Source organism: Gobius niger, assembly GCF_951799975.1.
Source record: "Gobius niger genome assembly, chromosome: 22".
Classification (NCBI taxonomy): Eukaryota; Metazoa; Chordata; class Actinopteri; order Gobiiformes; family Gobiidae; genus Gobius; species Gobius niger.
This window is the reverse complement of record NC_136873.1, coordinates 9,006,719-9,034,159: the sequence shown is the minus strand read 5'-3', so window position 1 is coordinate 9,034,159 and position 27,441 is coordinate 9,006,719. Positions and strand designations below refer to the sequence as shown.

At 40.4% G+C, this 27,441-nt stretch overlaps 2 protein-coding genes across 2 annotated transcripts in view; one reads left to right on the top strand and one right to left on the bottom strand.

Annotated features, from left to right (window-relative positions):
- Positions 1-724: 724 nt before the first annotated feature.
- Positions 725-7,863, bottom strand: atp6v1g1 (ATPase H+ transporting V1 subunit G1). The gene is made up of 3 exons (XM_079581055.1): positions 7,658-7,863; positions 4,148-4,248; positions 725-2,033 (listed from the first exon to the last, which is right to left on the bottom strand). The coding sequence occupies exons 1-3, from the start codon at positions 7,737-7,739 to the stop codon at positions 1,860-1,862; spliced, it is 357 nt and encodes a 118-aa protein (XP_079437181.1). The 5' UTR covers positions 7,740-7,863; the 3' UTR covers positions 725-1,859.
- A 1,153-nt stretch (positions 7,864-9,016) lies between these two features.
- The window catches only part of wdr36 (WD repeat domain 36), a 37,260-nt gene continuing 18,835 nt past the window's right edge, over positions 9,017-27,441 (top strand). The window contains exons 1-11 of the mRNA XM_079581050.1: positions 9,017-9,260; positions 10,083-10,110; positions 10,185-10,285; positions 10,364-10,481; positions 12,577-12,709; positions 13,783-13,837; positions 15,440-15,572; positions 18,549-18,845; positions 20,602-20,757; positions 23,805-24,065; positions 25,620-25,894. Coding sequence (XP_079437176.1) covers positions 9,126-9,260; positions 10,083-10,110; positions 10,185-10,285; positions 10,364-10,481; positions 12,577-12,709; positions 13,783-13,837; positions 15,440-15,572; positions 18,549-18,845; positions 20,602-20,757; positions 23,805-24,065; positions 25,620-25,894 — 1,692 coding nt within the window. The 5' untranslated portion in view covers positions 9,017-9,125. The remainder of the gene's footprint in view (positions 9,261-10,082; positions 10,111-10,184; positions 10,286-10,363; positions 10,482-12,576; positions 12,710-13,782; positions 13,838-15,439; positions 15,573-18,548; positions 18,846-20,601; positions 20,758-23,804; positions 24,066-25,619; positions 25,895-27,441) is intronic.

Below are 27,441 nucleotides of genomic sequence, written 5' to 3'. Positions count from 1 at the left end.
ATAAAACAGTGTGGGGCAGATAAAACAGTGTGGGGCAGATAAAACAGTGTGGGTCAGATAAAACAGTGTGGGTCAGATAAAACAGTGTGGGTCAGATAAAACAATGTGGGGCAGATAAAACAGTGTGGGTCAGATAAAACAGCGTGGGGCAGATAAAACAGTGTGGGGCAGATAAAACAATGTGGGTCAGATAAAACAATGTGGGTCAGATAAAACAGTTTGGGTCAGTTAAGACAGTGTGGGTCAGGATAAGACAGTGTGGGTCAGGATAAAACAGTGTGGGGCAGATAAAACAGTGTGGGTCAGATAAAACAGTGTGGGTCAGATAAAACAGTGTGGGGCAGATAAAACAGTGTGGGTCAGATAAAACAGTGTGGGGCAGATAAAACAGTGTGGGGCAGATAAAACAGTGTGGGGCAGATAAAACAGTGTGGGTCAGATAAAACAGTGTGGGTCAGGATAAAACAGTGTGGGTCAGATAAAACAGTGTGGGTCAGATAAAACAGTGTGGGGCAGATAAAACAGTGTGGGGCAGATAAAACAGTGTGGGGCAGATAAAACAGTGTGGGGCAGATAAAACAGTGTGGGGCAGATAAAACAGTGTGGGGCAGATAAAACAGTGTGGGTCAGATAAAACAGTGTGGGGCAGATAAAACAGTGTATCCGCGTTCACCACATGGACGAACGAGACTCACAGTAAGAAAAACTCTGGACTCTCTGGTGCTTTTTATTCGGACGTTTATTCCTCACAGTCACATGTTCACAACGCTCGCTCCTGATTGGTCGGAGGCGTCTCCACAAACACAACATTTATAAATAAAAACACAAAGGAACGCTTTATTCATCACACCACGGAAACGACGACGGCTTCAGGAAACGAACCTGTGACGCACCGCGGCCAGACGGAGACGGAGAGGCCCAGATGCCCTTCAGAGCACGAAGAAGCGTTTGTTTGTTTTAAGATAATTAACACGTTTATGAAGAAAGACATTTCACGTTAAATTTCACGTTAAACGTTCGTTTTTCAGTAAAATTTGATGTTAATTTTTACGCCATTTTTTTTACTTTAAATTTGACGTCATTTTTTACGTTAAATTTGACGAAATTTTTGACGTTAAACTGGACGTCATTTTTCACGTTAAACTTGACGTCATTTTTTACGTTAAACTTGACGTCATTTTTTACGTTAAACTTGACGTCATTTTTTACGCTAAACTTGACGTCATTTTTTACGTTAAATTGGACGCAATTTTTCACGTTAAACTTGACGTTTTTTTTTACGTTAAATTTGACGTCATTTTTCACGTTAAATTTGACGTCATTTTTCACGTTAAATTTGACGTCATTTTTTACGTTAAATTTGACGTAATTTTTTACGTTAAATTTGACGTCATTTTTTACGTTAAATTTGACGTCATTTTTTACGTTAAATTTGACGTCATTTTTTACGTTAAACTTGACGTCATTTTTTACGTTAAACTTGACGTCATTTTTTACGTTAAACTTGACGTCATTTTTTACGTTAAACTTGACGTCATTTTTTACGTTAAATTTGACGTCATTTTTTACGTTAAATTTGACGTCATTTTTTACGTTAAATTTGACGTCATTTTTCACGTTAAATTTGACATAATTTTTTACGTCGTTTTTTTACGTTAAATCTGACGTTGTATTTGAGAGTCTGGTGGATCCTGACGGTAAACCAGTTCATATGGAGACGCAATAACTGTATCTTTGGGGCTCCTGGTGCGGTCACAGGTTCATCTCCCCGGGACCCGGTCACAGGTTCTCCTCCTCAGCCCTGGACCCGGTCACAGGTTCTCCTCCTCAGCCCTGGACCCGGTCACAGGTTCTCCTCCTCAGCCCTGGACGCGGTAGTTGGCGTGCAGCTCGGGCTGGATGTCGCAGACCCTCTTGAGCAGCTCGCTCAGGACGCCGTCTTTGTTTCCTTTGAAGCTGGCCTGGATCCGGCCCATCCGCTCCACCGTGTCCCGGTCCACCTCCACCGCGCTGTTGCCGTGGGAACCCAGCGCCTGAAACGCAGGAGCGGTGAAACGGCGCGACGACTGAGAGCTCAGGACACAAATGACACACTACTACTGTAACACTACAGCCACTGTGCCGCGGCAAACACTACTGTGCCGGGAGATACTGCCTGCTGTGCCTTGGGAAATGATTTCACCTAGAAATGCATTATTATCCACAAATAATGCACCGTTTGTCGAGTGCTGTCGAGTGATCGGCAGAGTAACCATAGAATTCTCTTCCATATCAGGGAGTTAGTTTCTTAGTGAGGCCTTGGGGCTTGTGGCGAGCGAGACTATACGATGTTCCTATTCAAGACACTTTGATGAACGACTGAATATCGGCTACAGAGCTACATTTTTAACATGTTCTGCTGGTGGTGCCTCGTGATTTTTTTTATGAAAAAAATGTGCCTTGGCTCAAAAAAGGTTGAAAAACACAATACTACAGTACTACAGTGCTACAGTGCTACAGTACTACAATACTACAGTACTACAGTGCTACAGTGCGTACTGTAGTACTGCAGTTGCTGGGTTTGCTTCAAACTAGTGTCATTCGTTGAAATTAGCATTTGTGCGCACTTCGTTTTTGAGTCATTGATCATTGATTGGTTATTTACCAATCAATGATCAATGACTCTAGTTTGAAGCAAATCGGACACTATGGGGAGCTAACTTCACACAGTGACATCACAGCGTTCTAAAGGCCTGTGATGTCAGGCCATATATGGAATCGCCCATATATGGTCATGTTTGAAAACAGTTAAGGGGGAAAACAATTTTGAAAAAATGATGCAAAAACTACTGTAACAAACACTGAATTATGAATATAGTTTCTACTAAATAAAGATACAAAGACATGGGGAGGAGCAAAGTGGTTCAACAGCCCATAAATACATTAAAAACAGAGAATGCTAACATGATGCTACATGTTAGCATCGGGCTAATGCTAATGGCTAGCTAGCGCCAGCTACAACTGCAGTTTTTTCACTTCTACTGAACAATCTGCTGTGAGAAAATATCCACATGGGCCTGATTTACACCTGACTTTATTTATGTGATAAATAAGTTCATATTCCACCAGAAAATGGCAAAAATAGTGAAAAATTGTGTTTCCCTAAAGATTCTATTTTCCCCCTCAGCGAAGCCACGCCCCCTTCTATGACGAGATGCGTCTGTATCTATTATGTAGAGGAAAAATGATTTTTGAGTAAATGTTTGGTCTTGTACAGAGAGATCATGTGACTGATATTAATGATCACTTTTCTAATTCATACATTTCCTTTTTAGATACGACCTGTGAAAGTGTAATGCTGTTAATAGGAAACCCTGGCTCCTCCCCCACTGTGACATCATCACATTCTAGAACCTGCAGCCCAGCAACACTGTAGTATAGGATGCGTTCACGTGACATCACAACATTCTAAAGAGCCTATTCACCTTATTCTGCCCCGCCCACTTCTGCCACTGTTTGCGTTGTCTCGGCTCCTCGTTGTCCTGAAGCCCGTTCATTTACACGCAAACGAGGGGAAATATTCTGATGTTTAGTCGATTGATTTGTGTAAAATGTCCGATGTTCATTTGCTCCGACATGTCGACACTGACCCGTTTCTCTGGGCGGCCTCAGAACGGCTTTGTTTTCCTGTAGTGGCTGATTTTATTCTCCAGCCCCAATTATTTCCTCATAAAAGCGTCCAAAAGTGGAGAAAACATGAGCGTGACGTTGGTCAGTAGGAAGGACTTTCAGCCATAAAAATAACGTGAATCCAATTACTTCAAAACACTGTTGAGGAAAAACATTTGGCAATTTTCGCTTTGTAGATTTCTGTCAAGAACTGTATTAGCCCCGCCTCCACCTGACATTATGACATCATCGGCGTTCACGTTGCCGAATGTGATGATGTCATGATGTCAGGTGGAGGCGGGGCTAATACGACTCTATGGGAGAAATGTCCTGATCATTATTTATATTATATTAAACATTATATTTGTATTGTTATTTGCATTTTCAGCAACTGCGCCTCAGTGTAAAGTATTAAGTATTGCAGTAGTATTGCAGTAGTATTGCAGTAGTATTGCAGTAGTATTGCAGTAGTATTGCAGTAGTATTGTAAAGTACTCACGGCCGCCTCCTTGGTCTTGAACTCCTTCTCCCTCTGGAGTCGGTACTGCTCGATCTCAGCCTGAGCCTCTTCTTTGGCCTGTTTCAGACGACGGTTCTTCCCTGGAATCACCATCATCATCATCATCATCATCATCATCATCATCATCATCATCATCATCATCATCATCACGACATCATCATCAGCCGTGCTCTCAGTTTGGTCAGTTTTATTTCCTAAACCCGGGAATAACGGACAAAGGAAATGCCCATATTTGGATCCCAGCCTAAAATGGAGTCACTTCCTGGAAATATAACCATGATACGAGTCACTTTAGTCTTTTTTTACTCTGACGTGAAGGAGGAAGCACTACAGGAAAAGTCAGCTGCTTTGTGGAGCTGTGTTTGACCTTGTAGAGACACATCTCTACAGTGCATCGTTTTAATGTAAGGTGAATAAACTAAACTAAGCATAATGTCACGTTTTAGTCACTTTTACATCACGGTTTTTCTGCTCTTTTGCTGCGTTTGTGTCACATTTTGGGAGTGTTTTTGTGATGGTTTTTTGTTGGGTTTTCAACTCATTTTTGTAACTTTTTTTAATCAAATTTTTGTCATTTTTTTGTCCAATTTTTTGTAACTTTGTCATTTTTCTGTAATTTTTTTGTCTCATTTTCGTCATTTTTTTATCAAATTTTTGTCATTTTTTGTCACATTTTTTGTCAATTTCTAATGACATTTTTGCCACTTTATCATCACTTTTTCATCATTTTTTTGTCACATTTTTGTCTCATTTTTATCATGTTTTTGTCACATTTTTTGTCAATTTTGTCATTTTTTTGTCACATTTTGGACGTGTTTTTGTCATTTTTTTGTCACATTTTTTTGTCACATTTTTGTCATTTTTTTGTCTCATTTCGGACGTGTTTTTGTCATGTTTTTACAGTTTTTCCATTGCTTTTTTCGTCGCTCTTTAGTCGTGTGTTTTAATCGTTTTTTCCTCAGTTCAGTTTGGGATTAAAGAAATAAACTCTGAAACTCCGCCCCCTCAGCCGAGGCTTTAACCTCTTAACTCCCGCCTGGACCGAGAGGATCTGGAGCTTTTAACTCACGGCAGATTTTTTTTTCAAATCATTTTTTTGTTGGATATTCAACTCATTCTTGTAACATTTTTGTCATTTTTTTAATCAATTTTTTGTCAATTTTTTATCAAATTTTTGTCCTTTTTTTCCCTCATTTTTTTGTCCAATTTTTGGTCACATGTCCTTTTTTGAATCACATTTTTGTCTCATTTTTTTTTGTCAATTTCTTATGACATTTTTGCCACTTTTCCATCACTTTTTCGTCTTTTTTTGTCACATTTTGTAATTTTTTTGTCATTTTTTTTGTCTGTTTTTGATTCACATTTTTGTCTAATTTTTGTCATTTTTTGTCACATTTCGTCATTTTTTTGTCTCATTTTTGTCACATTTCCATCATTGTTTTCGTCTCAGTTCTGTCGCTATTTTCTCACCTTTTGTCCAGAAGCTTTTGGATTGGGGTAAAGCCAAACTGGAGAAAATGTGCTCGGTTCAGGCGGGAGTTAAGGGGTTAAAATGATCAAAACTGTAAAACGTACATTATATCTATGGTTAAAACGCATTATCTCTATGGGCTCTGCTTCGTTTTTTTTTTCCATCATTTTTTTGTTGGGCATTCAACTCATTTTTATAACTTTTTTGTCACTTTTTTGTCTCAATTTCATCAATTTTTCATCATTTTTTGTCACATTTTGGTCACATTTTTTGTCATTTTTTCATTAATTTTTTGTAATTTTTTGTAATTTTTTTGTAATTTTTTGTCATTTTTTGGTCACATTTTGGTCATGTTTTTGTCACTTTTTCATCCAATTTTCAGCATTTTTTTGTCTAATTTTTGTCATTTTTTGTCACATTTTTTGTCTTTTTTTTGTCACATTTTTGTCATTTTTTGTCACATTTTTTGTCATTTTTTTGTCATTTTTTCATTAATTTTTTGTCATTTTTTGTCACATTTTGGTCATTTTTTTGTCACTTTTCCATACAATTTTCAGCATTTTTTTGTCTAATTTTTGTCATTTTTTGTCACATTTTTTGTCATTTTTTCATAAATTTTTTTTCATTTTTTTGTCACATTTTTTTTCATTTTTTTCGTCATTTTTTTGTCACTTTTTCGTCTTTTTTTTGTCATTTTTTCATCAATTTTTCATCAATTTTGTCACATTTTTTGTCATTTTTTTTGTCATTTTTCATCAATTTTTCATCATTTTTTTGTCACTTTTTTGTCACATTTTTTGTCATTTTTTCATAAATTTTTTTTCATTTTTTTGTCACATTTTTTTTCATTTTTTTTGTCATTTTTTGTCATTTTTTCATACAATTTTCAGCATTTTTTTGTCTATTTTTTGTCATTTTTTTGTCATTTTTTCATAAATTTTTGTCATTTTTTGTCACATTTTTTGTTGCTATTTCCTCCCCTTTTGTCCAGAAGCTTTTGGATTGGGGTAAAGCCAAACTGGAGAAAATGTGCTCGGTTCAGGCGGGAGTTAAGGGGTTAAAATGATAAAAACCGTAAAACGTACATTATCTCTATGGTTAAAACGCATTATCTCTCTGGGCTCCGCTTCGTGTCGCCGGATCACGTGACTTTCCTTGCTAAATCTTTCCTTTGCTGCGTGAATCACCTTTAAACACGGACAGACTCATTTACTCTATTTTTCCGCCCTTTTTGTCACATTTAGTAATTTTTTTGTCTTTTTTTTTGTCTGTTTTTGATTCACATTTTTGTCTAATTTTTGTAATTTTTTTGTAATTTTTTTCGTCAATTTTTTGTAATTTTTTGTCCAATTTGTCATTTTTTTGGTCATTTTTTGAATTACATTTTTGTCATTTTTTGTCTTTTTTTTTGGTCATTTTTTCATCAATTTTTCATCATTTTTTTGTCACATTTTGGTCATTTTTTGTCACTTTTTCATAAAATTTTTGTCATTTTTTTGTCACATTTTTGTCATTTTTTGGTCATTTTTTCATCACTTTTTTGTCACTTTTTCATACAATTTTCAGCATTTTTTTGTCTAATTTTTGTCATTTTTTGTCACATTTTTTGTCATTTTTTCATTAAATTTTTGTCATTTTTTGTCACATTTTTTGTTGCCATTTCCTCACCTTTTGTCCAGAAAATGTGCTCGGTTCAGGCGGGAGTTAAAGGGTTAAAATGATCAAAACCGTAAAACGTACATTACACCTATGGTTAAAACGTACATTATCTCTATGGGCTCCGCTTCGTGTCGCCTGATCACGTGATTTCCATTGCTAACCCTTTCCTTTGCTGCGTGAATCACCTTTAAACACGCACAGACTCACATTAGGAGTGATGTTTATCTCTTAAGGCGGTCAGAGTGATATTAGGAGTGATATTAGGAGTGATATTAGGAGTGATATTCGCAGTGATATGTCAGAGTCCACCGTCTACCGTCCCCCCGTCAGGCCTCGTCTCTCCCCCGGATCACACTCACGTTTCCGGGCCTCCGCCACCTTCTCCGCCGCCCTCTTCTCCGCCTGCAGCAGCTGCTGGATGCCCTGGGACTGGGACGCCATGGTCTGGGTCAGAACCGCCTGGAAACCGCCTGGAAACCGAGAGAAAACCGAGAGAAACCGAGAGGAACCGAGAGGCAGAAGCAGCAGCGACGGAAGGTCAGATCCTCCGCAGTCAGCTGACGCCAGTCACGTGACGCGGAAGTCACGAGGGGGAGAAACGGTAAAAACAGTTTAGTGGAAATGATGATTTAAATGAGGGTTTTTTAAAAAGAACAATAAATAAAAACATGAAAACAGTTTAAAGAGAACATAAATAAATAATAATCCGCTCTCCGAATTTATTTATTTTTATATTTAAAATTTATATATTAAAAAAATAGTTCATATAAAAAAATAATAATAAAACATAAATAAAAAATACAATACAATAAAAATAATAAAAATAATAATAATAATAATAATAATAATATTTTTTGGCTCATTTTTTAAATCAATTTTCCATCATTGTTTTCGTCTCAGTTTTGTTGCTATTTTCAAACCTTTTTTCCAGAAGCTTTTTTGTCATTTTTAAAAATAAAAAAATAAAAAATATATAATAATAATAATAGTATTTTTTGTAAATGTTTTGTCATTTTTTGAATCACATTTTTGTCATTTATAAAAAATAATAAAAATAATAATCAATAATAATAACTAGAAATGCAATGGCTGCGATTGTGATTGACTGCGGAAATGCGGGAAGCGAATGCAGAAATGGCATACACTGTTCAAACTGCATAAATGGGTTAATTTGCATAAATCCTAAATGGCATAAACTCTTAAGTTGCATAAACGGTTATATTCCATAAACTGGTCAAACTGTTGAAATGGCCTCAGTGCTTGATTGGCAGAAGCACAAATGGCTGAAAGTCCTGGAGTTTCCCCATTGGCTGGATTCACACATACACACCAATGCAAACATTTCAAACTCTCGTATAAAAAAACTGGAAAACTGCAGAAGGACAATTTTTTCTCAAAACCCACAAGTTGCAGAAGCTGAACCTGCACAAAGTAACAGCACCTTCTCCTCAACATGAGGAACATTTTGATGCATAACTTGCACAAAGCATAAAGGTGCTGAAAGCTCTAGAAAATCGGGAAAAAGATGGAAGAGGAATAATAATAAAGAACATGAAAACCAATAATAATATTAACATGATGTGTTTCTGTGTTTTCGTTCAATTAAAAAAAATAAAAAATAAAAAATAGTTTCCGTTTCCTGCTCCGAGCGGAACCTTCCTCCGCTCCTGTGTTCCCCCCCGGACCCTCTAACCCCAAACCCTCGTGTTGTGGTTCCTCTAGCGGTCTCGTGTCTCTCTCCCGGAGCCGCTCGCGCCTCTCCCGGTTAAACCCCCCCGTTAAACCCGGTGCCCCGAGCCCCCCCCCCCCCGGGTGTAAAACCGGAGCATGACGTCACTGTTCTCCGGGTTCCGCGTGCTCGGCCTGTACTCGGACCACGTGCCGCACGCGCTCCGCTACCACCACAAGCACCGCGAGTCCTACGTGACGACGTCGGTGGGGAAATGCTTCCACACGTTCAACGTAAGATTCACTTTGTTTACGTTTTTATCGTAGTTAGTGTCTGCGGAGAGAGAAGAGAGAGAAGTGTCCTCGGAGGCTTCCGTACGCACCGTAAACACGGCCCCACGTGACCTGACGTCCCCAACGCGTTCACCTGAGATTACACAGTTTTAAAGCCAGTTAGCATTAGCATTAGCATTCTCACTGACCATGACATAATAAATATGTTTATACCATGGTCTGGGAGCTTAATATAGAAGCTGCAGTTACACATAAGACCTGAGGTGGCAGTAGTGAGTATAAGAATGAACAACTTGCATCTAGCCCCTTTAAGGCGGGTGGTAAGAGGTGAACACATGTATTTGTGGAAGTGACACATTTACGCTAATTTGGGCCGGGCCGACCAGCGTCCAGGGCTGTTCTTCAGTCCCAGTCCGGCCCGTCAGTAGCTAGCTAGCTTCAGGTTAAACAGCGTAAAAGGTAAATAACTCCTGCCGACAAAAAAACGACAAAAAACGACAAAAAACGACAAAAAAACGACAGAAAAACCGACAAAAACCGACAAAAAAATGACAAAAAAATGACAAAAAAACGTCAAAAAAACGACAGAAAAAACTACAAAAAAACGACAAAAAAACGACAGAAAAACCGACAAAAAAACGACAAAAAATGACCTTGTAAACCTTGTAAAAGGTAAATAAGTGGTGCCCACGAGTGCCGCATATCGGTGTTTCCTTCCAGGGAAAAGTGTTTCCGGGTTAGTCCTGTTGTGTTGTGATTCTGTGCTGTCAGAGAGTTAGGCACAGCGCCTCCTGCTGGTCTAACCTGTGTTTGTGTGTTCAGGTGAGCCGCCTGGGAATCGTCTCCGTCAGTGAGTATAAAAACATTTACAGATCGTAAACACAGAACGCCGCCCTCTGATTGGCCGCCTGCCCCTGTTGCTAGGTAACAGCCTGGCGGAGGACATCGCGTGCCTGGCGGCCGATCGGATGCTGGTTTTCGCCGCCGCGGGACGAGACGTCAGCGCCTTCGCCCGGAACAAGGAGGTGCGTTAGCCGTTAGCCGTTAGCCGTTAGCGTTATAACAGTGTAACGGAGGGTTCCTAAACGCCTCTGCGGCCTCAGGTGGTGCAGCGTTACCGTGGACACCGACAGGAAGTGCGCCTCCTGCTCCCCCTGGGCGACCAGCTGATCTCCGCGGACGCCGGCGGTGACGTGGTGGTGTGGGACGTGCAGAGCGCAGGTTTGTGTGTTCCAGTCTGTTCTTTCACCTCACGTTTATCTCCCTCCTCTTCCTCTTCCTCCTCTCACGAAAAAATGAGACAAAAAATGACGAAAAAGTGACAAAAAAATGACGAAAAAGTGACAAAAAAATGAAAAAAATTGGATAAAAAATCGACGAAAAAATGAAAAAAAAAAAGATTAAAAAAATGAGACAAAAAAATGGAAAAAAATTGATAAAAAATCGATGAAAAAATGACAAAAATTAGACTAAAAAAATGAAAAAAATGACGAAAAATTGATGATAAAGTGGCAAAAATGTCATAAGAAATTGACAAAAATGAGACAAAAAAAATGACCAAAATGTGACAGATTTCTCTTTTTGAAAAAGTGATGAAAAAATTGGATAAAAAATCGACGAAAAAATGACAAAAAATTGATAAAAAAAATGACAAAAATGAGACAAAAAAATGACCAAAATGTGACCAAATTTTTTTTTTTAAGTGATGAAAGAGTGACAAAAAATGACCAAATTTGGACAAGAAAATGTCAAAAATGAGACAAAAAAAGGAAAAAAAAAAGGATAAAAAATCGACGAAAAAATGAGACAAAAATTTGATAAAAAATCGACAAAAAAATGACAAAAATTAGACAAAAAATGACAGAAATGAGACGTGGTGGTGTGGGACGTGCAGAGCGCAGGTTTGTGTGTTCCAGTCTGTTCTTCTCTTACCTCACGTTTATCTCCCTCCTCTTCCTCCTCTTCCTCTCAGATCTGCCTGAATTCAAGCTCACGCCTCAGAGACTCAACACTTTCATGTCATCGTTTACAACTTGAAGGAACTTTTGTAAAATGACTAAACAATCTCAAAGTGTGTGTTCCGTTAGTGAGGTTCCTCTCGCGACTGCAGCACAAATAAACCAAGCAAAATGTGACAAAATGTGACAAAAAGATGACGAAAAAGTGATGAAAAAATGACGAAAAATTGATGATAAAGTGGCAAAAATGTCATAAGAAATTGACAAAAAATGTGACAAAAAATGACAAAAAATTGATAAAAAAAATGACGAAAAAATGACAAAAATGTGACAAAAAATCACAAAAAATTGATAAAAAAATGACGAAAAAGTGACGAAAATGAGACAAAAAAATGACGAAAATGTGACAAAAATGTGACAAAAATATGACAAAAAAATGACAAAAATTGGACAAAAATTGGACAAAAAAACTACAAAAATTTGATAAAAAATTGACAAAAAAATGTCAAAAATGAGACAAAAAAATGTCAAAAATGTGACAAAAAATGACAAAAATTTGATAAGAAATCGACGAAAAAATGACGAAAATTAGACAAAAAAATGACGAAAATGTGACAAAAATATGACAAAAAATGACGAAAATGTGACCAAAAAGTGATGAAAAAGTGACAAAAAAATGACAAAAATTGGACAAAAAAACTACAAAAATTTGATAAAAAATCGACGAAAATATGTCAAAAATGTGACCAAAAAATGACGAAAAAGTGATGAAAAAGTGACAAAAATGTCATAAGAAATTGACAAAAAATGTGACAAAAAATTACAAAAATTTGATAAGAAATCGACGAAAAAATGACGAAAATTAGACTAAAAATGTGACCAAAAAATGACAAAAAAGTGATGAAAAAGTGACAAAAAAATGACAAAAATTTGATAAAAAATCAACGAAAAAATGAGACAAAAAAATGACGAAATGTGACAAAAATGAGACGTGGTGGTGTGGGACGTGCGGAGCGCAGGTTTGTGTGTTCTTTTTTATTTTTTATTTTTTATTTTATTGATTTATTTGAACAGGGACCGTGTACATTATACATTAACCTCAAAGGGAGAGATGCTGTACCAGGTTATAGCCCTTGTGTCCCGGGGCACTGATGTCAACAAAGTCATACAAATACTAATACAGAATAATACATTTCCCCAAAAACAGCATTAAAATCAACACACACAGTAACTATAGAGTAACTATAGAGTAACGATGGAGTAACGATGGAGTAACGATGTTTGTTCGAGTCTGTTCTTCTCTTACCTCACGTTTATCTCCCTCCTCCTCTTCTTCCTCCTCCTCTTCCTCCGCTCAGAGGTCTACCTGCGCCTGCACTTTGACCCCGCCTCCTTCGCCGTGTCGGCCATGATGCACCCGAGCACGTACCTGAACAAAGTGCTGCTGGGGTCGAGCCAGGGCGCTCTGCAGCTGTGGAACATCAAGACCAGGTCAGAGCAAACACACGCAGCACGTTTGAATGGGATTTGAATATGCAAATGAGCGGGCGGGGCTGGGTTTACAGGCTGAACAGCCTTTTGTTTTTTTAGTTTAGTTTGATCAAACCTTTAAAGGAGTAAAGGCCTCTTCATACTCCACAAGACGTGAGAACTTTGTTCTTGTTCTTGAGGCAAAAAGAACAAGAACAAAGTTGGTCTCAGCTCTGACATTTCATTCTCCACAAGACGTGTTTCTGCCGAACGGCCACGCCCACTTTTTCAGCCAAAACAAACAAGGAACGACCGAAATAAAACGAGCTACTTGAGTTTAAACTATTATAAAATGTATCAGTCACGATATTGCAAACATGTTGAAGATTGACTTCATGTTTAGCCACATCTCGCGCTGGTTTATTATGTTAGAAAACGTTCACGTTAAAAGCAGTTTACCTCCGTGTCACTCGGTAAAACCATGTTGTTTGAGTCTGTGTAGCTCAGTACAGGTTTGTCCAAGAACCTTCACTGTTGCTGACGTTTCCCGGTGTTTGATGAAGGTCTAAGGTTTACAAGCCTGGTCTCCCTCCGTCCTCGAGCCTGAACCACTTTTTTCTTTATCACTCGCTTCTTTCACGCAGCAGCTCCAGGCTCTTCTGTTTCCTCTTCGTGCTCGTGTTTCTCCCCAGGACTTCTTTACATGTGCGTGTCCTTGTCCTTCAACGCAGTATTTTACTGCCGCGAGCGGTGCCACAAAACTACCCATGTATCCATGTTTCCGCACCGGTGTCAGGACGTAAACATTGGATTCTCACTTCCCGCTTCCCGCCAAAATAACCCCGCCCACTAAACATCCAGCCAATCACAGCCAGAGTTCTCGCAGCCGAACAAAGTTCTGCTGAGCTGATGCGTCAGCGAGACCTGCCGAACAGGAGCTGCGAGAACAACATGACGTCATTTTGTTCTCGCAGCTCTGGGTGAACAAAGTTCTCGCGTCTTGTGGAGGATGAACAGGCCTTAAAGCACAAACATTACAAACATCACAGCTGTAAAAGTGAATAAACTGAGACTAAACTGTGTTTGTTTCACAGTAAACTGGTGTTTTCCTTCAGCGGCTGGAGCTGCGGCGTCACCGTCCTGCAGCAGGTCAGGCTCTACTGTTACCCTTTAGTTACCCTTTAGTTACCCTTTAGTTACTCTTTAGTTACCCTTTAGTTACCCTTTAGTTACTCCTTAGTTACTCTTTAGTTACCCTTTAGTTACTCTTTAGTTACTCTTCAGTTACTCTTTAGTTACTCTTTAGTTACCCTTTAGTTACCCTTTAGTTACTCTTTAGTTACTCTATAGTTACTCTATAGTTACTCTATAGTTACTCTTTAGTTACTCTTTAGTTACCCTTTAGTTACTCTTTAGTTACTCTTCAGTTACTCTTTAGTTACTCTTTAGTTACCCTTTAGTTACTCTTTAGTTACTCTTCAGTTACTCTTTAGTTACTCTTTAGTTACCCTTTAGTTACTCTTTAGTTACTCTTCAGTTACTCTTTAGTTACCCTTTAGTTACCCTTTAGATACTCTTTAGTTACTCTTCAGTTACTCTTCAGTTACTCTTTAGTTACTCTTTAGTTACTCTTTAGTTACCCTTTAGTTACTCTTTAGTTACTCTTCAGTTACTCTTCAGTTACTCTTTAGTTACTCTTTAGTTACTCTTCAGTTACTCTTTAGTTACCCTTTAGTTACTCTTTAGTTACTCTTTAGTTACCCTTTAGTTACCCTTTAGTTACTCTTTAGTTACTCTTCAGTTACTCTTCAGTTACTCTTTAGTTACTCTTTAGTTACTCTTTAGTTACCCTTTAGTTACTCTTTAGTTACTCTTCAGTTACTCTTCAGTTACTCTTTAGTTACTCTTTAGTTACCCTTTAGTTACCCTTTAGTTACTCTTTAGTTACTCTTTAGTTACTCTTTAGTTACTCTTTAGTTACTCTTCAGTTACTCTTTAGTTACTCTTTAGTTACCCTTTAGTTACCCTTTAGTTACTCTTTAGTTACTCTATAGTTACTCTATAGTTACTCTTTAGTTACCCTTTAGTTACTCTTTAGTTACTCTTCAGTTACTCTTTAGTTACTCTTTAGTTACCCTTTAGTTACTCTTTAGTTACTCTTTAGTTACCCTTTAGTTACTCTTTAGTTACTCTTTAGTTACCCTTTAGTTACTCTTTAGTTACTCTTCAGTTACTCTTCAGTTACTCTTTAGTTACTCTTTAGTTACTCTATAGTTACTCTTTAGTTACTCTTTAGTTACTCTTTAGTTACTCTTCAGTTACTCTTCAGTTACTCTTTAGTTACTCTTTAGTTACTCTATAGTTACTCTTTAGTTACTCTTCAGTTACTCTTTAGTTACTCTTTAGTTACTCTATAGTTACTCTATAGTTACTCTATAGTTACTCTATAGTTACTCATTATTTACTGGTTAGTTACTGGTTAGTTACTGGTTAGTTACTGGTTAGTTACTTGTTAGATACTCTAAAGCAGGGGTCACCAACCTTATTTCAGCTGAGGGCGACTTTAAGAGCATTAAGTTGTTTGAGGGCGACCAGTTAAAAACAAATCCTAAAGACTTAAACGTGCACTGTTCACTTATAGGATATTGACCCCATATTATATTAAAATAGCTTTATTTTAAACTCCTACTGAGTCCCAAGAACAGAAATAACTGTAATTTTAAGAATTAGATTCAAGAAAATGTTTCCCAGAGTCCCGCGGTGGACGTGGTGGGCGTCGGCACGGCGACGGGACGCATCATCGTCCACAACATCCGATTGGACGAGACGCTCATGACCTTCACTCAGGACTGGGGACCAATCACAGCGCTCGCTTTCCGGACAGGTGAGACCCGGCCAATCACAGCGCTCGCTTTCAGGACAGGTGAGACCCGGCCAATCACAGCGCTCGCTTTCAGGACAGGTGAGAACCGGCCAATCACAGCGCTCGCTCTCAGGACAGGTGAGAACCGGCCAATCACAGCGCTCGCTCTCAGGACAGGTGAGAACCGGCCAATCACAGCGCTCGCTTTCAGGACAGGTGAGAACCGGCCAATCACAGCGCTCGCTTTCAGGACAGGTGAGAACCGGCCAATCACAGCGCTCGCTTTCAGGACAGGTGAGAACCGGCCAATCACAGCGCTCGCTCTCAGGACAGGTGAGACCCGGCCAATCACAGCGCTCGCTTTCAGGACAGGTGAGAACCGGCCAATCACAGCGCTCGCTTTCAGGACAGGAAGTGACACTGACAGGAAGTGACGCTGACAGGAAGTGACGCTGACAGGAAGCGACGCTGACAGGAAGTGACGCTGACAGGAAGTGACACCGACAGGAAGTGACACCGACAGGAAGTGACACCGACAGGAAGTGACTGACAGGAAGTGACGCTGACAGGAAGTGACACCGACAGGAAGTGACTGACAGGAAGTGACGCTGACAGGAAGTGACGCTGACAGGAAGTGACTGACAGGAAGTGACTCTGACAGGAAGCGACACTGACAGGAAGTGACTCTGACAGGAAGCGACACTGGCAGGAAGCGACTCTGACAGGAAGTGACACTGACAGGAAGTGACACTGACAGGAAGTGACACTAGCAGGAAGTGACTCTGACAGGAAGTGACACTGACAGGAAGCGACTCTGACAGGAAGTTACACTGACAGGAAGTGACTCTGACAGGAAGTGACACTGACAGGAAGTGACTCTGACAGGAAGTGACTCTAACAGGAAGTGACACTGACAGGAAGTGACACTGACAGGAAGTGACTCTGACAGGAAGCGACGCTGACAGGAAGTGACGCTGACAGGAAGTGACGCTGACAGGAAGTGACTCTGACAGGAAGTGACACTGACAGGAAGTGACTCTGACAGGAAGTGACTCTAACAGGAAGTGACACTGACAGGAAGTGACACTGACAGGAAGTGACTCTGACAGGAAGTGACGCTGACAGGAAGTGACGCTGACAGGAAGCGACGCTGACAGGAAGTGACGCTGACAGGAAGCGACGCTGACAGGAAGCGACGCTGACAGGAAGTGACTGACAGGAAGCGACGCTGACAGGAAGCGACGCTGACAGGAAGCGACGCTGACAGGAAGCGACTCTGACAGGAAGCGACTCTGACAGGAAGCGACTCTGACAGGAAGCGACTCTGACAGGAAGTGACTCTGACAGGAAGTGACTCTGACAGGAAGTGACACTGACAGGAAGTGACACTGACAGGAAGTGACACTGACAGGAAGTGACACTGACAGGAAGTGACTCTGACAGGAAGTGACTCTGACAGGAAGTGACACTGGCAGGAAGTGACACTGACAGGAAGTGACTCTGACAGGAAGTGACTCTGACAGGAAGTGACTCTGACAGGAAGCGACACTGACAGGAAGTGACTCTGACAGGAAGTGACTCTGACAGGAAGTGACTCTGACAGGAAGTGACTCTGACAGGAAGTGACTCTGACAGGAAGTGACACTGACAGGAAGTGACTCTGACAGGAAGTGACACTGACAGGAAGCGACTCTGACAGGAAGTGACACTGACAGGAAGTGACTCTGACAGGAAGTGACTCTGACAGGAAGTGACTCTGACAGGAAGTGACGCTGACAGGAAGTGACACTGACAGGAAGTGACTCTGACAGGAAGTGACTCTGACAGGAAGTGACGCTGACAGGAAGTGACGCTGACAGGAAGTGACTCTGACAGGAAGCGACACTGACAGGAAGCGACACTGACAGGAAGCGACTCTGACTGGAAGTGACACTGACAGGAAGCGACTCTGACAGGAAGTGACACTGACAGGAAGTGACACTGACAGGAAGTGACGCTGACAGGAAGTGACACTGACAGGAAGTGACTCTGACAGGAAGTGACTCTGACTGGAAGTGACACTGACAGGAAGCGACACTGACAGGAAGTGACACTGACAGGAAGTGACTCTGACAGGAAGTGACACTGACAGGAAGTGACACCGACAGGAAGTGACACTGACAGGAAGCGACTCTGACAGGAAGTGACGCTGACAGGAAGTGACACTGACAGGAAGTGACTCTGACAGGAAGTGACTCTGACTGGAAGTGACACTGACAGGAAGCGACACTGACAGGAAGTGACACTGACAGGAAGTGACTCTGACAGGAAGTGACACTGACAGGAAGTGACACCGACAGGAAGTGACACTGACAGGAAGCGACTCTGACAGGAAGTGACACTGACAGGAAGTGAGACTGACAGGAAGTGACTCTGACAGGAAGCGACACTGACAGGAAGCGACACTGACAGGAAGTGACTCTGACAGGAAGTGACACTGACAGGAAGCGACTCTGGCAGGAAGTGACACTGACAGGAAGTGACACTGACAGGAAGTGACACTGACAGGAAGTGACACTGACACTGAAGTGACTCTGACACTGAAGTGACACTGACAGGAAGTGACACTGACAGGAAGTGACACTGACACTGAAGTGACACTGACAGGAAGTGACACTGGCAGGAAGTGACACTGACAGGAAGTGACACTGACAGGAAGTGACACTGACAGGAAGTGACACTGACAGGAAGTGACACTGACAGGAAGTGACACTGACAGGAAGTGACACTGACAGGAAGTGACACTGACAGGAAGTGACACTGACAGGAAGTGACACTGGCAGGAAGTGACACTGGCAGGAAGTGACACTGACAGGAAGTGACACTGACAGGAAGTGACACTGGCAGGAAGTGACACTGACAGGAAGTGACACTGACAGGAAGTGACGCTGACAGGAAGTGACATCGATCAGACATGTTAAGCTGTTGCCATAGCGACCGTGTGGTTGTCGTTTGCAGACGGGCCGCCCGTCATGGCGTCGTGCTCGCCGCAGGGCCACGTGGCGTTCTGGGATCTGGAGCGGCGGCAGATGACGTCACAGCTGAGCCACGCCCACCGCGGGGCGGTCGCCGGGGCGACGTTCGTGCACGGAGAGCCCCTATTGGTCACGAATGGCGGCGACAACGCCCTGAGGGTGTGGTTTATGGAGGACGCCGGGGGCGGGGCCAGACTGCTGCGCTGTCGCCAGGGACACAGCGCCCCGCCCACCGCCATCCGTCACCACGGCAACGACGGCAAGAACATCCTCAGTGCAGGTGAGGGGCGGGGCTACAGGTGAGGGGCGGGGCTACCGGTGAGGGGAGGGGCTACAGGTCAGGGGTTACAGGTGAGGGGAGGGGCTACAGGTGAGGGGCTACAGGTGAAGGGAGGGGCTACAGGTGAGGGGAGGGGCTACAGGGGAGGGGAGGGGCTACAGGTGAGGGGAGGGGCTACAGGTGAAGGGAGGGGCTACAGGTGAGGGGAGGGGCTACAGGTGAGGGGCTACAGGTGAGGGGAGGGGCTACAGGTGAGGGGCTACAGGTGAAGGGAGGGGCTACAGGTGAGGGGAGGGGCTACAGGTGAGGGGCTACAGGGGCGGGGCTACAGGCTTTTTTTTGGCCCCATTTTATTCATTATTTACAATTTTGTATTTATTTTTTTGCTCCTTTTTTAAATTTTATTTCCCTGATTTTTGCTGATGTTTATTTGATGTTTTATAAAAAAAACGTATTTTTGACACAAAATGATTCTCAGTTTTCCCCACATTTCTTACGCACATTATTGTGTTTTCTGGCTCTAGACAAATATTTTAGGATCGTTCAGGTATCGGTATCGAAAACCAAGTATCGGTAAAGACAAAGATGTTCCGTTCTGGTCGGGTTAAGGTTTGTCTGGTTATGGTTGAGGCGTCTCTACAAGGGTTACTCAGTTAGCTGGTTCTGACCCGCTCCTCTCTCCTCAGCCCTGGACGGGTTTCTCGGTGGGTTAGTTAGCTGGTTAGGGTTGGGTTAGGGTTTTTTTGGGTTGGGTATTCAACTCATTTTTGTAACTTTTTTCGTCAATTTTTTATCACATTTTTTGTCATTTTTTTGTCACATTTTTGTCATTTTTTTGTCACATTTTTGTCATTTTTTGGTCAATTTTTTATCAAATTTTTTATCAAATTTTTGTCAATTTTTGTCATTTTTTTGTCATTGTTTCGTCATTTTTTTATGACCCGGTTATCTCCCCTCAGGCCTGGACGGGTTACTCTGTGGGTTAGTTAGCTGGTTAGGGTTGGGTTAGGGTTTTTTTGGGTTGGGTATTCAACTCATTTTTGTAACTTTTTTCGTCAATTTTTTATCACATTTTTTATCAAATTTTTGTCACATTTTTGTCATTTTTTATCAAATTTTTGTCACATTTTTGTCATTTTTTCGTCAATTTTTTGTAATTTTTTTGTCACATTTTTGTCATTTTTTCGTCAATTTTTTGTAATTTTTTTGTCACATTTTTGTCACATTTTGTCATTATTTGGTCATTTTTTTATGACCCGCTCCTCTCTCCTCAGGCCTGGACGGGTTACTCGGTGGGTTAGTTAGCTGGTTAGGGTTGGGTTAGGGTTTTTTTTGGTTGGGTATTCAACTAATTTTTGTAACTTTTTTCGTCATTTTTTCGTCACATTTTTGTCATTTTTTATCAAATTTTTGTCATTTTTTCGTCAATTTTTTATCAATTTTTTGTCATTTTTTCGTCAATTTTTAATCATTTTTTGTCATTTTTTCGTCACATTTTTGTAATTTTTTATCATTTTTTTTGTCATTTTTTTGTCATTTTTTCGTCACATTTTTGTCATTTTTTATCATTTTTTTGTAATTTTTTTGTCATTTTTTCGTCACATTTTTGTCATTTTTTCGTCATTTTTTATCAAATTTTTGTCAAATTTTCGTCAATTTTTTTGACATTTTTTTGTCATTTTTTTATGACCCGCTCCTCTCCCCTCAGGCCTGGACGGGTTAGTTAGCTGGTTATGACCTGGTTATCTCTCCTCAGGCCTGGACGGGACGCTCCAGTCGTTCTCCACGGTTCACGAGCGCTTCAACAAAAACTTGGGCCACGGAACCATCGACAAGAAGAAGGAGAAGAAGAAGAAGCTCGGCCTGAAGCACGAGGGGCTGAGGCTGCCGGCCATCACCGCCTTCTGCTCCGGTCAGTCCCTACAACACTAACCCTGTAGTCCCATCACCGCCTTCTGCTCCGGTCAGTCCCTACAACACTAACCCTGTAATCCATCACCGCCTTCTGCTCCGGTCAGTCCCTACAACACTAACCCTGTAATCCATCACCGCCTTCTGCTCCGGTCAGTCCCTACAACACTAACCCTGTAGTCCTTCTGCTCCGGTCAGTCCCTACAACACTAACCCTGTAATCCCATCACCGCCTTCTGCTCCGGTCAGTCCCTACAACACTAACCCTGTAATCCATCACCGCCTTCTGCTCCGGTCAGTCCCTACACTAACCCTGTAATCCTTCTGCTCCGGTCAGTCCCTACACTAACCCATCACCGCCTTCTGCTCCGGTCAGTCCCTACACTAACCCTGTAATCCAAACCCCGCCTTCTGCTCCGGTCAGTCCCTACACTAACCCTGTAATCCTTCTGCTCCGGTCAGTCCCTACAACACTAACCCTGTAATCCAAACACCCGGGTCAGACCGTGGGGAAAAACAGGGACATTAAACCCCTTAACTCTGAACTGAACCCAGCACAGTTTCTCCAGTTTGGCTTTACCCCAATCCAAAAGCTTCTGGGGAAAAGGGGAGGAAATAGAGACAGAACTGAGACGAAAACAATGATGGGAAAGTGGTAAAAATGTCACAAGAAATTGACAAAAAATGACAAAATGTGACAAAAAAACGACCAAAAAATTACAAAAAAATTACAAAAAATTGACAAAAAATGACATAAATTTAAAAAACGACCAATTTAAAAAAAACGACCAAAAAAATGACAAAAATGGGACAAAAATTTGATAAAAAAATGACAAAAAAATGACTAAAAAAATTACAAAAAAATACAAAGATGTGACAAAAAATGAAAAAAAATTGATTAAAAAACGACCAAAAATGTGACAAAATTTCACAAAAAAATTACAAAAATTTGACAAAAAAATGACAAAAAATTGATCAAAAATGACAAAAAAACGACAAAAAATTTACAAAAATGTGACGAAAAATGAAAAAAAAATTGATTAAAAAACGACCAAAAATGTGACAAAAAAAGGACAAAGATTTGACCAAAAAATGACAAAAATGTGATAAAAAATTGACAAAAATTTGATAGAAAATTGATGAAAAAATGTGACAAAATTTGTCGAAAAAATGACTAAAATTTGATCAAAAATGACAAAAATGTGATAAAAAATGACAAAAATTTGATAGAAAATTGATGACAAAATGTGACAAAATTTCACAAAAAAATTACAAAAATGTGACGAAAAAATGACAAAAAATTTATAAAAAAATGACGAAAAAATTACAAAAAAATGACTAAAAAAATGATTAAAAAGTGACATAAATGAGTTGAATCCCCAACCAAAAAGTGATGGACAAAAAATGTGCTGACGTGAGGAAACAGATCCTCTGGGTTCAGGCGGGAGTTCAGAGGTTAAACTGTATAACTCTCAAAAAGCAAAGAAAAAACAACGGCTGAAACAAAAATGAGTTAAATTTAGAACAAACAATGGCCCCCTGGTGAAACAGCATGTTTGCTACGTCACCATAATAATAATATAATATATATTTTATCTATAAGCTCCGGCGACCCCCACATTTGTCTCGCGATTTGTCATTATGTCCTTGTAGTTCTCTCGTGACCCCCCCCCCGGGTCAGACCGTGGGGAAAAACAGGGACTTTAACCCCTTAACTCCCGCCTGAACCCAGCACAGTTTCTCCAGTTTGGCTTTACCCCAATCCAAAAGCTTCTGGGGAAAAGGGGAGGAAATAGAGACAGAACTGAGACGAAAACAATGAGGGAAAAGTGGTAAAAATGTCACAAGAAATTGACAAAATGTGACAAAAAAACGACAAAAAAATTACACAAAAATTACAAAAAAATTACAAAAATGTGACAAAAATTTGATCAAAAATGACAAAAAAACGACAAAAATTTGACAAAAATTTGATAAAAAAACGACAAAAATTTGACCAAAATGTGACAAAAAATGAAAAAAAAAATTGATTAAAAAACGACCAAAAATGGACAAAGATTTGACCAAAAAATGACAAAAATGTGATAAAAAAACGACCAAAAAAATGACAAAAATTTGATAGAAAATGTATGAAAAAATGTGACAAAATTTGACGAAAAAATGACAAAAATTTGATCAAAAATGACCAAAAATGTGACACAAAATGAAAAAAAAAAATGATTAAAAAACGACCAAAAATGTGACAAAATTTCACAAAAAAATGACAAAAAATTTATAAAAAATTGACGAAAAAATTACAAAGAAAATGATTAAAAAGTGACATAAATGAGTTGAATCCCCAACCAAAAAGTGATGGACAAAAAATCTGCTGATGTGAGGAAAAAGATCCTCTGGGTTCAGGCGGGAGTTCAGAGGTTAAACTATATAACTCTTAAAAAACAAAGAAAAAACAACGGCTGAAACAAAAATGACTTAAATTTAGAACAAATAACGGCCCCCTGGTAAAACAGCATGTTTGCTACGACACCATAATAATAATATAATAATAATATAATATATATTTTATCCATATGCTCCGGCGACCCCTCATGTTTGTCTCGCGATTTGTCATTATGTCCCTGTAGTTAAACTCATTATGTCCCTGTAGTTAAACTCATTGTGTCCCTGTAGTTAAACTGTATGAACGTTATGTCCTTGTAGTTAAACTCATTATGTCCTTGTAGTTAACCTCTATGCACACTATGTCCCTGTAGTTAAACTCATTATGTCCTTGTAGTTCACCTGTATGCACATTGTGTCCTTGTAGTTAAACTCATTATGTCCTTGTAGTTAACCTCTATGCACACTATGTCCCTGTAGTTAACCTGTATGCACATTGTGTCCTTGTAGTTAAACTCATTATGTCCTTGTAGTTCACCTGTATGCACATTGTGTCCTTGTAGTTAAACTCATTATGTCCTTGTAGTTCACCTGTATGCACATTGTGTCCTTGTAGTTAAACTCATTATGTCCTTGTAGTTAACCTGTATGCACACTGTGTCCCTGTAGCCGCCGCCCGTCAGTCCGACTGGGAGTCCGTGGTGAGCGTCCACCGCGGCCGAAGCTCCGCCTCCACCTGGAACTACCAGCGCTGCACCGTGGGCCGCCACCACCTGAGGGCGCCGGAGAGCGAGCGCGGGGGCGAGGCCACGGCGGCCGACATCACGTCCTGCGGGAACTTCGCCGTGATCGGCTCGTCCTGCGGCCGCGTCGACGTGTTCAACCTCCAGTCCGGGATTCACCGCGGCGGCTTCGGAGAGGGCGGGGCAGGTGATGGTGATGCTGATGCTAATGCTAATGCTAATGCTAACGCTAACATAGATGGGGACAGGTGATGCTAATGCTGATGCTGATGCTAACGCTAACATAGATGGAGGACAGGTGATGCTAATGCTAATGCTAACACAGACGGAGGACAGGTGATGCTAATGCTGATGCTAACGCTAACACAGATGCTAATGCTAACGCCAACATAGATGGAGGCCAGGTGATGCTAATGCTAATGCTAACATAGACGGAGGACAGGTAATGCTAATGCTAATGCTAACATAGACGGAGGACAGGTGATGCTAATGCTAATGCTAATGCTAACATAGATGGGGACAGGTGATGCTAACGCTAATGCTAACATAGATGGAGGACAGGTGATGCTAATGCTAACATAGATGGAGGACAGGCGATGCTAATGCTAATCAGGCGATGCTAATGCTAATGCTACCATAGATGGAGGACAGGTGATGCTAATGCTAGTGCTAATGCTAATGCTAACATAGATGGAGGACAGGCGATGCTAATGCTAATGCTACCATAGATGGAGGACAGGTGATGCTAATGCTAGTGCTAATGCTAACGCTAATGCTAATGCTAACATAGATGGAGGACAGGTGATGCTAATGCTAATGTTAACATAGATGGGGGACAGGTGATGCTAATGCTAATGCTAACATAGATGGAGGACAGGTGATGCTAATGCTAATGCTAGCACAGATGGGGACAGGTGATGCTAATGCTAACGCTAACATAGATGGAGGACAGGTGATGCTAATGCTAGCACAGATGGGGGACAGGAGATGCTAATGCTAACGCTAACATAGATGGGGACAGGTGATGTTAATGCTAACATAGATGGAGGTCAGGTGATGCTAATGCTAATGCTAGCACAGATGGGGACAGGTGATGCTAATGCTAACGCTAACATAGATGGAGGACAGGTGATGCTAATGCTAACATAGATGGAGGTCAGGTGATGCTAATGCTAATGCTAGCACAGATGGGGACAGGTGATGCTAATGCTAACGCTAACATAGATGGAGGACAGGTGATGCTAATGCTAGCACAGATGGGGGACAGGAGATGCTAATGCTAACGCTAACATAGATGGGGACAGGTGATGTTAATGCTAACATAGATGGAGGACAGGTAATGCTAATGCTAACGCTAACATAGATGGGGACAGGTGATGTTAATGCTAACATAGATGGAGGACAGGTAATGCTAATGCTAACGCTAACATAGATGGGGACAGGTGAAGCTAATGCTAACGCAAACAGCAAGACAGGTGACGATAATGTTAATGCTAACGCAGATGGTGGGACAGGCGATGTTAATGCTAGCACAAATGGAGGACAGGTGATGCTAACGCTAATGCTGACACAGACGCTAGGACAGGTGACGTTAATGCTAATGCTAATGTTCAGTAAGATCAGACTGAAATGCCGGTTTGAAGATCTGAAACGTACGATCTTCAGTTTGAATGTGGGACGAGTTGGGACGAACTGGGCAGAACGTATAAATATATATATATAAATAAACGTTTTGTCACAGCTCACGTTGGCGCGGTGAGGGGCGTGGCCACGGACCTCCTGAATCAGCTGACCGTGTCGGCCGGCTCTGATAGGCTGCTGCGCTTCTGGAGATTCAAAACAAAGAAACTGGAGCAGGAACTCCAGCTCCCATCATGCCCGGCGGCGCTGCGGCTGCACCGGGAGAGCGGGATGCTGGCGCTGGCGCTGGACGACTTCACGCTGGCGGTGGTCGACATGGAGACGAGGCGCGTCGTCAGGAAGTTCAGCGGTCACCGCGGCAACGTCAACGACATGGTGAGGGCCGCTGCCGTCACGTGATCTTTCCAATCGTTTAACTCGCTCTGGTGTTGTTTTAACTCTGATGGAGGTTCTTCTCTCCTGATGGTAACGTTCTCTCCTGATGGAGGTTCTTCTCTCCTGATGGTAACGTTCTCTCCTGATGGAGGTTCTTCTCTCCTGATGGAGGTTCTTCTCTCCTGATGGTAACGTTCTCTCTGATGCGGTTCTAGGGCTGTGCAATTAATCGAAATTCGATTACGATTTCGATTACAACAGTAAACGATAACAAAATTAGCATAATCGCAAAAAATCGATTTTTTGCACTTTTTTCATTGATTTTTGTCTTTTTTTGCTGGATTTTTGTCACTTTTTTGATGGATTTTTGTCACTTTTTTAATGGATTTTTGTCATTTTTTTGAAGGATTTTTGTCACTTTTTTGCTGGATTTTTGTCACTTTTTTGCTGGATTTTTGTCACTTTTTTGCTGGATTTTTGTCACTTTTTTGCTGGATTTTTGTCACTTTTTTGCTGGATTTTTGTCACTTTTTTGCTGGATTTTTGTCACTTTTTTGAAGGATTTTTGTCACTTTTTTGAAGGATTTTTGACATTTTTTTGATGGATTTTTGTCATTTTTTTGAAGGATTTTTGTCACTTTTTTGCTGGATTTTTGTCATTTTTTTTTGAAGGATTTTTGTCACTTTTTTGAAGGATTTTTGACATTTTTTTGAAGGATTTTTGTCACTTTTTTGATGGATTTTTGTCACTTTTTTGAAGGATTTTTGTCACTTTTTTGAAGGATTTTTGACATTTTTTTGAAGGATTTTTGTCACTTTTTTGATGGATTTTTGTCATTTTTTTTTGAAGGATTTTTGTCACTTTTTTGAAGGATTTTTGTCTTTTTTTTTGATGGATTTTTGTCACTTTTTTGCTGTATTTTTGTCACTTTTTTTGCTGGATTTTTGTCACTTTTTTGCTGTATTTTTGTCATTTTTTTTATGGATTTTTGTCACTTTTTTGATGGATTTTTGTCACTTTTTTGATGGATTTTTGTCACTTTTTTGATGGATTTTTGTCACTTTTTTGATGGATTTTTGTCACTTTTTTGATGGATTTTTGTCACTTTTTTGATGGATTTTTGTCACTTTTTTGATGGATTTTTGTCACTTTTTTGATGGATTTTTGTCATTTTTTGATGGATTTTTGTCACTTTTTTGATGGATTTTTGTCATTTTTTCGATGGATTTTTGACATTTTTTTGGAAGGATTTTTGTCATTTTTTTGAAGGATTTTTGTCACTTTTTTGAAGGATTTTTGTCATTTTTTTGATGGATTTTTGTCATTTTTTTTGATGGATTTTTGTCACTTTTTTGATGGATTTTTGTCATTTTTTGATGGATTTTTGTCACTTTTTTGATGGATTTTTGTCACTTTTTTGATGGATTTTTGTCACTTTTTTGATGGATTTTTGTCATTTTTTGATGGATTTTTGTCATTTTTTCGATGGATTTTTGTCACTTTTTTGATGGATTTTTGTCATTTTTTGATGGATTTTTGTCATTTT